Below are 14,975 nucleotides of genomic sequence, written 5' to 3' on the forward strand. Positions count from 1 at the left end.
AAAATTAGAATGAAAATTAGAATGAAATGTTTTTATTTCAGCATTGGAAAATGAGATGTCACCTCAGGAAATTTCATATAGTCAACGTATATCATTTGATTAAGACAAATGTTTATTCCTTGCCCATACCTTAAAATTTTAAGATTAAAGAAAGAATAAAAGCAATACGATGTTTTATCTCTGTTCTTTTTAATACTCCGCATGACTGATTATTTCAAAGGGTGATATGAAACTTTTCAAAAGCTATTCAAATTAAAATTACTTTTAACTGATATTAATTAAAAAGTTCAATATATACATATGTTTTTAAAATATGGAACTCTTCACAGATTTGTGTGTCATTTGCTCAGGAGCCAAGCCAATCTTCTGTATCATTCCAATTTTAGTGCTACTGAAATGAGCATTCCATAATTTTTATCACATACACACACCACACTGGAAAGTGTTAAAACTTGTTTAAGATTAGGTATCAGATAAAGCAGAAGGCTTGAAATCTGAGCTTTCTGATTCACTGATTTTACTGGATGACCTTGGGGAAGTCGTTTAAACCCTCAGCTTCTGTTTCCTTATCTTAAAGACCGATAAATCCATTCCTTCCCTATTCTGATGTCACAGGGATGTGGTTTAAGAAAAAGCAGATGATGTGCCAACATTTTGAGCTCCTGAGAGATGAGCCACATTTAATCCAATCAATGGATATCATTCTCTATTCTAGTTCTTTAGGGAGACATTGTATGAAGGAGTTAGTAGATGATGCAGGCTAATTAGATATTGTCACACTCACAACTGTTTTAACTAATGCAGTGAGTTCTGTTTGAACGTGACACTCTTGTACAGCAGGTGCTTTCACAATGTTCTGTTTATTAATCATGCTCTTTAATGAGCTTATCTAGAAACAGTTGGAATATGGATGTGGCATGTATCTACACTCAAATACATTATATAGTAGAATTTTCTTAAAAATTGGCATAACTTTTAAAAAATTTGGTGATTTGGTGGAAAGAAAGAACTATCATTCATGTCTGAAGAGTTTCCATTAAACTGTAGAATTGTTGGTTATGTAAACATGATGTAATATTTCCCGCTTTAAACACCAGGCCCCAGGGATCCCTGGGTGGCGCAGCGGTTTTGGCGCCTGCCTTTGGCCCAGGGCACGATCCTGGGAACCCGGGATCGAGTCCCACGTCGGGCTCCCGGTGCATGGAGCCTGCTTCTCCCTCTGCCTGTGTCTCTGCCTCTCTCTCTCTCTCTCTCTCTCTCTCTGTGTATGACTATCATAAATAAATTAAAAAAAAAATTAAAAAAAAAAAAAAACACCAGGCCCCAGACCAAGTTAAAATGTTCTATATAAACCAAGCTTGCGTAGTACATACGGTCTTCTTAAAACACAAGGTCAAGGGAGGTGTGGTGGTATAAGAAGGCTATGGGTTTTGCATTCTGGCCAACTTCTTAACTGAGCCTCGGTTTTCAAAACTCTGTGGAATGAGAATAATATTACTGCCTGCCTAGGGTCATATTGAAAATTAACAACCCCCCCCCCCCCCCCCCCGCTTTTTTCTTGCCAAAGAGTGTTTCTGTTGGGGATGGGGGGAGGGGCATAGACACCTAAAAAGTATTTAGAAAATTAGGAAGTGAACTTTAGTTTAACCTTGGTTTACCACTTCAGGATAGAAGCCAGACGTTGTTCCAGGTGGTAAATGAAGCTGTGTTTTATGTTGTAACTTTTCCCCTTCCTTAGAGGTCCTCCACTTTTTTCTGTTAACTTCTTCAGATTCTCTTTTTTGGCATGATCCTCCACATTTTGAAACCTTCTCTGAATTAATTTCACCTGGTCCCTCAGATGCCCACACATGAATACCAACAGACATTTCTTAGAATAATAGGAATTATCTGCCTGTGTCCCTGCTCCATGGCAAATACATTTTAGCCTGGAATCTATACACCTTTAGTCCTGAAGAAGATGCTCCAAATCATATACAAATATTTTAATAGGAAATTCTAATTATTCCATCCCTGCAGTTTAATGGTATGTAGGGGTGAGAAAACGTTTCCTCTATACACTTAAGTTCTGTCATTGAAGCCTGTGAATTAAACTGACAAAAGAGGGATCCCTGGGTGGCGCAGTGGTTTGGCACCTGCCTTTGGCCCAGGGCGCGATCCTGGAGACCCAGGATCGAATCCCATGTCGGGCTCCCGGTGCATGGAGCCTGCTTCTCCCTCTGCGTATGTCTCTACCTCTCTCTCTCTCTCTCTCTCTCTCTGTGACTATCATAAATAAATAAAAATTAAAAAAAATTAAACTGACAAAAGATAGATTATCAGGAGAAAAGGATTTTATCATTTTATCAGTAGTTTATTTTTCTCAAATAACATGTACTATATTTTATTGACATTAACGTAATATTTTTTAATTTTACATGCATGGGACTTCACAGAAAAGAAGTGAAAATCCAAAGAGGCAGTTAGGCCTGGGAGCTTATATACTATTTTAACAAAGGATGACAAATTGTGGAGAAGTGGCTAGACAAAGGAAAAGGAGGTTTAGAGGCAGTAAATTGTGGGAAAGTGACCAGGAAATGTATAATACATAAGAGTTGTTTAGTAAGGTTTGTTATGCAGATTCTTCTCCTGTGCAGTCTCTGGTGATGGTTAAGAGTCTCCTCTTGTTGGTATGGGAGAGTGGGACACCTTTACAAATGAAAATTTCCTTTACAAATGAGAAATCTATGCCCTTTTAGACAGATAGGAGAGGGCCGAGTGCCTGCACCTCCCGCCCCTCCCCCCAACCCTTCCGGCCACCCACCTTGTCTCCACCATGTCTGCTGACTCTCAATACCCTTCAGCTCAAAATAATCCTTAAATCAAGGTGGTATATTTTGGAGTGACATTTTGCTCCCCTTCAAGTGCAATAGGTGGGAAAACATTTTATCGTATTCTCTTTAATAGAAACTATATTTTAATAAGAGTATAGATATCTAGTCAAGTATAGTCATGAATGAAGGAATAAACAGGCAGAGCTGTATCAATATTTATTTTTTTTATTTTTAATTAAAAATTTTTTTTAAAATTTATTTTTTGAAGATTTTATTTATTTATGAGAGACACAGAGACACAGTCAGAGGGAGAAGCAGGCTTCATGCAGGGGGCCCGATGTGGGACTCCATCCCAGGAGCCCGGGATCAGGCCCTGAGCTGAAGGCAGACGCTCATCTGCTGAGGCACCCCGGCGTCCCTGTATCGGTATTTATGTCCTCAGCTGCCACTGCTTTGAGAGCCAGCAAACATGCTTTTTTATACAACACACTTCTGATTTGTTTTGTTTGTATGGTGAACATGTGATCATTTTATTGATTTCCAAAACAAACAGCCATCTCACCACATTCCCTCGCCAGCATTGAGGGCTGGTTATGGTCCTGTTGAGGTCACAGCCTGAACTTTCTACCTGGATTCCTTTTTTTTTTTTTTTTTAATTTTTATTTATTTATGATAGTCACACACACACACACACAGAGAGAGAGAGGCAGAGACATAGGCAGAGGGAGAAGCAGGCTCCATGCACCGGGAGCCCGACATGGGATTCGATCCCGGGTCTCCGGGATCGCGCCCTGGGCCAAAGGCAGGCGCCAAACCACTGCGCTACCCAGGGATCCCTCTACCTGGATTCCTAACACAAGGCCTGTAGTGAAGGACCAAGGATTGATTTGCACTTAGAAGTTACTATGTATTTCTTCCTGTCTAACAGCAGCAGCGTGCAGGATCCAAGACAGTCGGCCTCCCATGTCAGTGGTCTAGGATGGCCAGTGAAGCCACCAACATCCCAAGTCCTGTGGTGCGCCAGATTGACAAGCAGTTTCTGATTTGCAGTATATGCCTGGAACGGTACAAGAATCCCAAGGTTCTCCCCTGTCTGCACACTTTCTGCGAGAGGTAAGCCTCCTTTGTGGTCGGAGGAGAGAGGGTCACAGACTGCTCTCTTACAGCCTTCCGAGGGGTTCTTTCCAGAATTCTGTTACCTATGGGAGACAGTAAATCTTTTGTGCTTGTGATAGACATCTAGAAATATAATCATGAGTTGCCAGTGATCTACTCTATTTTAAATAATTATATAAGTGGGAGAAAGCAAACCAGTAGCTACTGATTCATTTCCACGGGACATTGGAGCATTAAATATTTTAAGATTTAAAAACTGTAAATTTTCCCTTTGTTCTTCATCAAACAATTTTTTCAACCACAGTTCCCTTGTAGAGGATCTTTGGTGAGAGCCAATTGAAAATCTTTAATTTCCTCCCATATAACATATCAGGTAAAATACCTGCATATTAAGAGTTAGTTAAAAGCAAGAGCTTCCTCTCAAAGATACTTCAGAAGACACGTACTAATGGTACATTTGAATGTAGGATGTTTCAGATGAAGAAAAAAAAATACACATGTGAAATAATTATAAATTACCTGAATATACAATTCACTATGTGTGAAAACACATTTCTTTATCCTTCTTGAATAGTTTTTTCCATTAATCAGTTATCAGAATACATCTTTACCTTATTTAACTTAGCACACAAGCAATTAACCATATAAAGTTTATTAGTAATGTGTTTATCTGTGGTCTAATTTAAATATTTCTCTGATAAGGTCATATTTTTTCCTTAAAAATAAATATGGTGATGGTGTTTTATAGCATCTTGTTAAATACATTTTCTATTATTACTAAATATACATAATTAAAATGCTTTAATTCTTGTTATAGAATAGGAAATTATTATTTTCAATGGCTTCAAATCAATGCTAATTACATGTGCCATCAATTTAATATACATTTGTCAAAGTTGATTTACTTTGAAAGATCTCGATTGCAACAGAATAACCACATCTTAGTGATGATAGATAGAGTGAGAAGGTAGATTTGTTACTGGTCATTGTAGTCTTTTATTTGTTTGCTTTTTAAGGGGCTATTTTGGTGTGTGTGTGTGTGTGTGTGTGTGTGTGTGTGTACAGAGTTTCCTTTGTTTTAGGGGTGGTATATAGGGCACTAGCACTTTTTACTTTATTCACTATATACTTTAATGTAAGTACTTCGTAATTCGTGTTCCAAAAAGATTAAATGGAGAGTGATTTTTTTTCCACCTCATCTAATGGGTGTAGCTAACACATGAATACCAGCTAAGTGTCCCTCTGTCCCTGAGCTCACATGGTAAGATCATTACCTGATTTACAGTAATCAGCCTCTTTATATACAACACTGAGAGCCACTCAGTCAGATCTTGCAGTGCTGCCTATCTCCCCATGTTCATTGCTCAGGCAGGCAGTCGTTTGGCTCCCATTTACTTGTTCTGACAAGTAAGAAGCAACACTTTTGGGTTGTTCTGTGTCTGCTCGCAGCCCTCTCGGTTGGGTCTAGCCTCATCCACTTCTGTTCCTCCATCTAATGGCCAGTGGTGGAGATATTTCAGCAAGTCTCTATGGGATGCATGGAATGAGTATTGATAAGGTCACTCTGGTTGCAAAATGGAGAAAGGTTAGAGGATTTGAGGGTGGGTGACAGTGTATAGAACTACTACAGAAACCCGAGAAAGGATGGTGTAAATCAGATGGTAAGAACTGGAAACGTTAGAAGGTATTTAGGAATCTCCAGCCTTCAGTGATGGGTTGCATATGGAAAATGAAGGACAGTAAAGAAATTACTGTTTTTGACATGGCTCCCAGTATCTACTTTGCCTAGATGTATGGATGGAGGTTCTGTTCATTGAGATGGGAAGAGGACCCAGTTTGAGGGAAGAACATAGCTTTGGTTTTGGACATGTTGAGTTTTAGGACCTGTGAGACATCTAAGAGGAGATGCCAAGAGAGCTGTTGGTGTAGTGGCCAGAAGCTCAGAGGAAACATCTGTGGAAGAAATAGAAGTGTATGAGTGTTGTGCTTATGACCATGCATGTGGGTATGATGTCCCTGGGAGAGAAAGGTGCTAACAGCCCCTGTACTGGCCCAGTAGAAAAGATAGAACAGACAAAAGAACCAAGTGAGTGTGCTGTCATAGACAAGGGAAGAAGGATGGGGGGGGGGGGGGGCGGATGCAGTGGTTTGATGAGTGCTGCCAAGAAGGATAGGAGTGAAAAATGTCTATTATCTGGATTTAGATGCCCTCAGTGACCTTAGCAAAAGCTGTTTCATTTCCGGTATTGATTCAGCGCTAGCTATTTCTGTGACACAAGAAAGTCAATTAACCTCCTTGATGTCATTTTCCTTATGTACATAGTGTGGGGAGTGAGGCTGGATCTGAGGTTTTCGAAATCTGCTTGGCGGAGCAACAGGGAAACATTACGTAGTGTAATTAAGTAGAGTGTAGGTTCTGATGCCCTGTTAGCTGGGTTCGAAGTTCTGTTCTGCCCTTGACCGCTCAAGTTCTGGAAACAAGCGACTTCGCTTTTCTCTGCCTGTGTTCCTTCATGTGTCTAGAAGTACCTACTTCGTAGGGTTATTGCAACTACTTTGAATCCAGTGAGCAGGATATATGTAAGTCATTATTAGCAATGCATTTTGCTAATTTAATTAATTGCCTGTTGAGGAGAGCGAGATCATGTTGATGTGACTCTGGGTGTTCTAGTCCTGCCACAAACACAACATTTTCACTGGGATGTGCTTCTAATATCTGAGATCTGCTTATGCTATTGTATGCAAAAAGCATTTCAGCACTAACAGAAAACTTTGACCTGTTTCTTCCCATTGAAAAAGTCCACAAATCTGTGAACATGACACTGGGTGTTCTAGACCAATGCTTCACCATCTTTCATATGCATCTAAGTCACCTGGGGACCTGATTCAGCAGGCCAAGAGTAGGATCTAAGATTCTGCACTTCTTCCAAGCTCCCTGGAGAGGCCGATGCTGCTCAAGCATGGCAGGTTCCACAGAACACTACCAAAGTCAACGACGGTGTTCTTTTCCTTGAGCATAATCATTTGCCTGAACAGTTGACAGGGCCAGTGTGAGCACACCTTACCTCTTGGTTGCTGAAATCTTATTTTCCTATAAAAGGAGACGACAGAGGGAGTTTCTACAAAGTAGCCCATGTGGGTGCAGAGGACATGTGTGGTACCTGTAGAAAGAGGTGGTCGTGCCCTTGCTTGGGAGTCTGCTGTGTTGACAGCCCACCTGCTTCTGCTTCCGCAACAGGTGCCTGCAGAACTACATTCCGGCCCACAGTCTAACCCTCTCCTGCCCAGTGTGCCGCCAGACCTCCATCCTGCCCGAGAAGGGGGTGGCCGCACTCCAGAACAACTTCTTCATCACGAACCTGATGGACGTGCTGCAGAGAACTCCCGGCAGCAACGTTGAGGAGTCCTCCATCCTGGAGACAGTCACCGCTGTGGCTGCGGGCAAGCCTCTCTCCTGCCCAAACCACGATGGGAATGTACGTGAGTGGATTGCAGACTCAGCCTGGCACCCCGGCTGCTTTGATTTGGGGAGGCTTCGGGCAATCAGAGGTTATACACTGAAACAACTCCACCTGGAAAATGAGTAATTAAAAGATATTTTTAACAGCACTCAGACTATTTTTCCTGCTTACTTGCTCTGATCAAAATCATTTAAATAAGGGATCCCTGGGTGGCTCAGTGGTTTAGCACCGCCTTCAGCTAAGGGCATGATCCTGGAGTCCCGGGATCGAGTTCCACATTAGGCTCCCTGCATGGAGCCTTTGCCTGTGTCTCTGCCTCTCTCTCTCTCTCTCTCTCTGTCATGAATAAATAAATAAAATATTTTAAAAAATTATTTAAATAAAATAAATCTTCATTGAGTCTAATAGCACATACTATTAGTTTCCCCTGGAGAGCAAATCCGTGACTGTTTGCAAAGTAGGTATTCTTTGACCCACATAAACATCTGTAGAGTAAATTATGGATAATGATTCAATAATAGATAAATTCTGCAAATTGAGAATGATTATTAAGATGTTAATTAGAGTTTTTTATTTTTCTTATGAGGGAAAGTTTTCTTGTGCTCCATTAGGCCCCAATCCTTCATAATAAATAGAATTTGAAGATGTGTGAATCCCTGATGATAGATTATAGATTATGAATTTCAAACATATTTCCTGCTACTGGCAAGCATAATAACTGTTATAAACTTAGGAGGATCTGTGTGTGCCATCAATTCACTGATTCATAATAGCTGTGTCCCCTGAAGAGGCAGTGTTGCATAAGAGCACTGGCTTTGGATTCTGACTGCCTGATTCAAATCCTCCTCTTCAACTTACTCTCTGGGTCAGCTCTGGCAAGTTTATTAAACTCTGTGTCTCACATCCTACTCTGCAAAAAAGAAGTAATAACAGTATTTACTACATGGGATTACTTGGAAAATTAAATGTTTAAGTCATATAAAGCATTATAGTAATCTCTTGATAAATGTTAGCTATTCAAATTACTTCTTATCAATGACTTTATTCATTTTTTTCTTAATGATGGCTACTTCACAAGTATTAGAAACTGCTTACAATATAAGACCCAGGTATAATAAGCAAGATATCAATTATTTATTTTTATTTTTTTATCAATTATTATTTTTAGAGCAAAGCAATAATTATTAGCCATAACTATTACTTATTTGCTTCATTTCATACCACTCTCTCTGCCCACTACACTGCAGCCTCATGGCCTAGAACTTGGCAAGTGGCTTTCCACCTTGGGGCTTGACTGTTCTCTATGCCTTCTGCTTTGAATGTTCCATGTTCCTCTCTCTGTGACTAGCTCACTCTCATCCTTTTTGCTCTTTTTGTTTCAGCTCAGATTTCTTTTACACAGAGTAGTCTTCTCTGCCTATCCAAGGCAAACCACCTCTGTCTGACACCCAGTTACTAGCCTTTACGTCACTTTCTTGACTTCCTTCATGGCATTCACTGTGCTCTGCTTGCCTTCATCTGTGAATTTGTTGACCAATTGACCTTCTGGCTTTATTTTTTTAGAAAGTGAACTCCAGAAGGGCAGGGACCATGTTCACCATTATATTCCTAGCACTAAGCACAGTATCTCCTGCATAGCAATGTAGACATCAACAGAGACTATTTATTCTGAGCTTGCTATAACAAGGAATCAGCCACCATATCACTTATGTTTTGGCAGAGACTCAGGGGCAGGCAGAGGAGTGGGAAAGCTCCACAGCAGACAAAGGGAAGGTTTTAGGGATGCTCTGATCCCTAATCCCTTCCCATGTTGGCATGGGGAAGCTGGGGGTGGGCTAATTGGAAGTGGAACATCCTATGTGATTGGTTAGGAGAATGTATTTGGTTTTCTCCGTTGATATTAAGTGGAAGTGGGGACAAAAATTAGAGAAGCAATCAGTAATCAGTTCCTAGCCATTTGGGGCCAATTGTTATAGATGTTATTGTTTTGCTTTGTGGATTAGAAGGGATAGTAGTCTGGCTTCCTACAAGTAGGAAGTAGTAAGCTGGCTTCCTGGCTTGTTTATTGTAGATAAAAGGTATGCTTTCCTTTTCTGACAGGTTGTGGGTCAGAGTTCTGTTTTTTATATGTGACCTGGCCTTGTCCATTTGTGAATGCAGTCTCTTAGAAGTCAGTCAGTATATATATGTTGAATGAACCTGCCAGACACCATGCTTGACTTTGTACACACCACTTGGCAAAGTAGGTATTAATCACCTTCATTTTATTTATTTATTTATATACTTGTCTATTTGTTTTTAGTTACTTTCATTTTATAGATGAAGAAACTGAGGTTTGAACAGTTTAAGTCCCAAAGCTGGTTGACACATCATAAAAGCTAGACCAGGAAGCACAAAACCTTGAGCTTTTGAGTAGCCAAAATAAGAGAAACATTGTGGATTACATATCCTTAATTAATTAATTGAAAGCACATCAGGCTGTCAATAACCATGGCTTTATAGGCACTGTACTCCAAAGGAGAATGACCATGTAAGTTTAGTGGAAGGAACTTAAAAAGGTGCCTTCAGTTAGTTTGAGTGTTCTTCTTGTGACCATCTCTCACATTGGCTCTTGCTGAGGCTGTCTCCTCCTAGAGCTCACATTCTATTTTTTTTTTAATATTTATTTATTCATGAGAGATACAGACTGAGAGAGAGAGAGAGGCAGAGACATAGGCAGAGGGAGAAGCAGGCTCCTCACAGGGAGCCTGATGTGGGACTCGATTCTGGATCCCAGGATCATGACCTGAGCTGAAGGCAGGCACCCAATCGCTTAGCCAGCCAGGGTCCCTGGAGCTCACATTCTAAATACTAGTCTGGGAGGGTGTTTCTACCAGGTACAAGAATTCTCTCTCTTTTTTTTTTTTAAGATTTTATTTATTTATTCATGAGAGACACACAGAGAGAGGCAGAGACACAGGCAGAGGGAGAAGCAGGCTCCCTGTGGGGAACTCGATGTGGGACTCCATACCAAGACCCTGAGACCGTGACCTAATCTGGAGGCAGACCCTCAACTACTGAGCCACCCAGGTGCTCAGCTTCAAGAGTTGTCTTGAAGTTAGTCCAGGCATGGAGCTCTCTGGAAATCTGATTTGATAAAGGAATAAAGTTTTAGGGATATTAAGAGATCTCCTGTAGTCACTAGTCTAAATTTAGAATATGGAAAACAGTCTCATAGAATGAGAAATATTGACAAATGTAAAGATTACATCAATAATTATAGGTAAGAGTGTCATGAATTCAGTAAACAGCTTGTTATCTCAATGTAGTGAGAGCAAAGAGATGGGTGCTGGGGGTGGGAGCACAGCTGAGCTGAAGAATACTGGGAGGAGCCTGGAAAGGTAAATAGGGAGAGATTGTGAAAGCTGTGAATATCATTGAGAAACTGTTTGACCTAAATTCCATATGCAGTAGGGAAACATGAAAATTTTTTAAGTAGGAGATGAGTATTTCCCTGGCTTTATAGAGTAGCAGAGATGGAAGGTTGCAACAACAATTTTGAGTTTATTGAGTTGTCCAAATAAGAGATGCAAGGGGTAGGAGAATGACATCAAAGGATCTGGAGAAGAGACGATGAATTTCAGAGAAGAGAGTACACTTTCACTTGAAAATCTGCCTCCCACAAACAAAAAGGCAAGATGCTAAAAGCTTTTCTACTAAGCTATGAGGATTATGAGAATTTGAGCAATTAAAATTGGTCATATACTAGGTCACAAAACCATCACTATTTTTTCCCATTGTGGAGGTGGAGTTCCTGTACCGCAAGGCACTAAAATTGCATTAGTAACATACATTGTAGAAAAATCCCAGATCTTTATTAAGAACTCATAATTACTTAACAAAAAATTGCAAAATTAAACTATTTACAACACACTGAAAATGAAAACTTTATCTATTAAACGTATAGGATGAAGTCAAATCTGTACTCAGGAAATTTTATAGGTTTATTTTCCTTTATTTAGAAAAGAGTTCAATTCAAAATGTTAGGGAAAACAACAAAGTAAATATATGGAACCTAAGAGCAAAAAAAATAATAAAGCTAAACTTAGTTTGAAAATAATAAAACAATTGAGTTAATAAATCTAAGAAGCTGATTTTTTTTTAATTAATGAAATAATCTGACATCTGATAAAACAAAAGGGAAATGTAAATACATCAAATTAGGACTAATAAAGAGATACCAGTACGGGTAAAAGGAATTTTTTTGAGATTTTTTTTAGTTATTTGAGAGAGAGTGAGAGAATGTGAGCAAGGGGAGGAGCAGAGAGAGAGGGAGAAGCAGATTCCCTGCTAAGCATGGAACCCAATGTGGGACTCCATCCTAGGACCCCGGGATCATGACTCGAGGTGAAACCAATAGTCACACGCTTAACTAACTGAGCCACCAGGCACCCCTGAAAGGAATATTTTAAAATGAGTAAATTAATGCTATGTGCTAAAGGTTAATATACTGAAAGTCTGAATGAAGTGGATGATTATCTAGGAAATTGAAAGTGATCAAGAAAACCTGAATAGATTGAGAATTTTGAAGGAAACTGGCAAAACTTAATTTGAAATTGAATTCCTCCAAACCTGTGTAAAACAAGTATGATCCATAGAATGTATAGTCTGCATTATAAGAAAGATAGAGGGATGCCTGGGTGGCTCAGTGGTTGAGCCTCTGTCTTTGGCTCAGGGCCTGATCCTGGGGTCCTGGGATTGAGTCCTGCATGGGGCTCCCTCCCTGCAGGGAGCCTGCTTCTCCCTCTGCCTCTGCCTCTCTCTGTGTCTCATGAATAAATAAGTAAAAAAGAAAAGATAAGACAGAAAGCTCCCCAATTCACTCAAAATACACTTATAACCCTAATATCAAAATTTAGTGAAGACAGAAGAAGAAAACTATTAATCAGTTTATGAAAGTAACTGTAAAATTCTTTTTTAAAAAAAGAATGGGGGCACCTGGGTGGCTCAGCAGTTGAGCGTCTGCCTTTGGCTCAGGGCATGATCCCAGGATCTGGGACCGAGTCCCACATCGGGCTCCCTGCATATGGAGCCTGCTTCTCCCTCTGCCTATGTCTCTGCTTCTCTCTCTCTGTGTCTCTCATGAATGAATAAATAAAATCTTTAAAAAAAAAAAAAGATTGTATTTATTTGAGAGAGAGAGAGAGAACATGAGCAGGGGGAGGGGAAGAGGGAGAAGGAGAAGCAGACTCCCTGCTGAGCAGGGAGCCTGATGCAGGGCTCAATCCTAGAACCTGAGCTGAAGGCAGATGGTTAACCAACTGAGCCACCCAAGCACCCCAAAAATAACTGTAAAATTCTTAATTAAAATAACCCAGTGGAATGCATGGGTGGCTCAGTGGTTGAGTGTCTGTCTTTGGCTCAGGTCATGATCCTGGGGTCCTGGGATCGAGTCCCTGCATCAGCCTCCTGCTCCCTCTGCCTATGTCTCTGCCTCTCTCTCTGTCTCTCATGAATAAATAAATAAATTTTAAAAATATAAAAAAATTTCTTACTATGTAAGAAGAATTAACGAAAATTAGGAAAATCACAAAGGAAAATAGGCAAAGAACTCAGAAAATTCACAGAGGATACAAAATGGCTAATTATAGTCTGAGAAAAAATGTCAAGCTTTACAAATAATCAAACCTTTTCAAATTAGCTACAGGTTTTTAAAGATAATAGTGCTGATGGGGATATGGGGAGACATTTTCATATGCCGTGGGCGGGAGGGTAAATTGCTCTTCAGAAAGTTTATGTCAATTTGTCAAACTGTAATGAGTGTTTTATACAACTTCCCATCCTTTAATTCAGTCATTCCACTAATAGAAATATTTCTAAGGAGATAGCTGGAGAAGAGAATGAAGATAGAAGAATGTTAATTGAAAATTTTGTGTTATAGTAAAATTGGAAGTAATCTGAATGTGTGATATTAGGGAAATGGTTATGTTATGGTTAAGTTCATATAACTGATTATTGGGTAGCCATTAAAACTGATATATTGGTTACAAGTAACATTTATGCCAATATGTGACTATGCTTGTGTGTTTATATAGACTTTTGTTTTTAATTAATAAGACCACCTGTATATGCAGTATTAGAAAGGAGTAGGATATTCTGTGCCGCCTGAGGGACAAACAATTCCTTAAGATGTATTTCCTAAATACACCTCAGCAATAGAGACCCTTGGATGCCACAAACTGCCAAGCAGAATCTCTCTTAGAGATGCTGATTCCAGCAAAGTTAAAGAATCCTTTACATTAAAACTTTGCCTTGTCTCTCTACCAAATGCAACACATCAAATCCACTAAAAATTAGATCTATCTAGAGTTTGAACCTCCTTGAGGTAGATGACGCTACTTAAAGCATGTTTCGAGTACATTCTCTATGCGGGGTCATTATGATTCTTTGGAATCATAAAATTTATAAACCAGCAAGAGGCCTTGGAAATTAACAGCGTGTGACTTGAATCATTCTATTGTTTCATCATAGGTTGTAGGAGTTCACTGCTGCTGCTTTGAAACAGGGGTCCTCATTGCATATTCAAGTCAAATACATGCAATATTGCAGATAAATTGCTGCAGTTAATTGCCATGGGTAAATCTTTAAAAACAATTCAAGCATCTGAAGGTTAATAAAATCAGGTAATTAACAATAAAGCAGGATGTTGTCCTCATAAACTGCCTGGTGGTGATTAGCACATGTGGATGAAAGCCTGTCATTTATTTTAAGTGCTGTGACACTATCTGTCTTCTAATTAAACTGCCATGGCTGCATTGTCCAAATACAAAGAAAAATGGGAATAATGGTCAGTGATTTAAGAGGTTCTATGCACGTAAAGCAGACATTTGAGCTTATGCCTTGCGGGCCCAGGAACACAAATGATCATTGAACCCTGTTATGGCTGGCTTGGGCACCTTACTAATGAGGGTGTTAGGTGCAAAGGAGAGATCCTCATTAGAATGCCCCACCGCTAGTCACCACTTCCGCAAGCCTCAGGGCAGCTACAAGGCCCTGACCACCCTTTCCACATGTTAGTAATGCATATGTCCTGCCTTCTCTTGCCTTGTCATCTTCGGGAATGGTGACTACCTGTCAACAAAAATAAGCTAGTCCTGGCCTCTGGCCCATCTGCCCCTGGGAGCACCAACATCATCTCACTTAAGATGGATGAGCTCAGCCAAGTCTCACACTTCACACAATTAACTCTCAGCTTGAGTCAAAGCTGCCAGAACCCGAGCACAAGCATTTGAGAATGACTCGTTGTTCATACTTCAGAATGATTTTAGGGCCTTCGTTTCCTAGAAACACTTAGGAGACCAAACCAAGGACAATTACCCAGGTATGCTGCTATCTTCAAAGACACATTTTTTTTTTAATTAACGGAAAATTCATGTAATATAAAATTAAACATTTTAACCATTTAAAAGTATATAATTCAGGGCGCCTGGTTGGCTCAGTCTATTAGGCATCTGGCTCTTGATTTTGGCTCAAGTCATGATCTCAGGGTCAAGAGATCAAGCCCCATGTCAGGCTCCACACTGGGTGTGAGCCTGCTTAAGATTCT

The 14,975-nt window shown here is 40.0% G+C and overlaps 1 protein-coding gene and 1 pseudogene across 13 annotated transcripts in view; one reads left to right on the forward strand and one right to left on the reverse strand.

Moving 5' to 3' along the window:
- Positions 1–14,975, forward strand: part of TRIM2 (tripartite motif containing 2) — a 168,563-nt gene that overhangs the window by 109,146 nt on the left and 44,442 nt on the right. For 6 of the 13 annotated variants that reach the window (XM_077846418.1, XM_077846414.1, XM_077846420.1 and 3 more), the window contains 2 exons: positions 3,742–3,926; positions 7,168–7,405. In XM_077846418.1, the coding sequence (XP_077702544.1) occupies positions 3,793–3,926; positions 7,168–7,405 (372 nt within the window). In that variant the 5' untranslated portion in view covers positions 3,742–3,792. Of the gene's footprint in view, positions 1–3,741; positions 3,927–7,167; positions 7,406–9,490; positions 9,633–14,975 lie in introns of those variants that run through there. The other 7 variants (XM_077846419.1, XM_077846415.1, XM_077846421.1 and 4 more) reach the window with 3 other exon arrangements.
- Positions 308–408, reverse strand: LOC144282795 (U6 spliceosomal RNA; annotated as a pseudogene).

This window comes from Canis aureus, chromosome 13 (genome assembly GCF_053574225.1).
Source record: "Canis aureus isolate CA01 chromosome 13, VMU_Caureus_v.1.0, whole genome shotgun sequence".
NCBI classification, from domain to species: domain Eukaryota; kingdom Metazoa; phylum Chordata; class Mammalia; order Carnivora; family Canidae; genus Canis; species Canis aureus.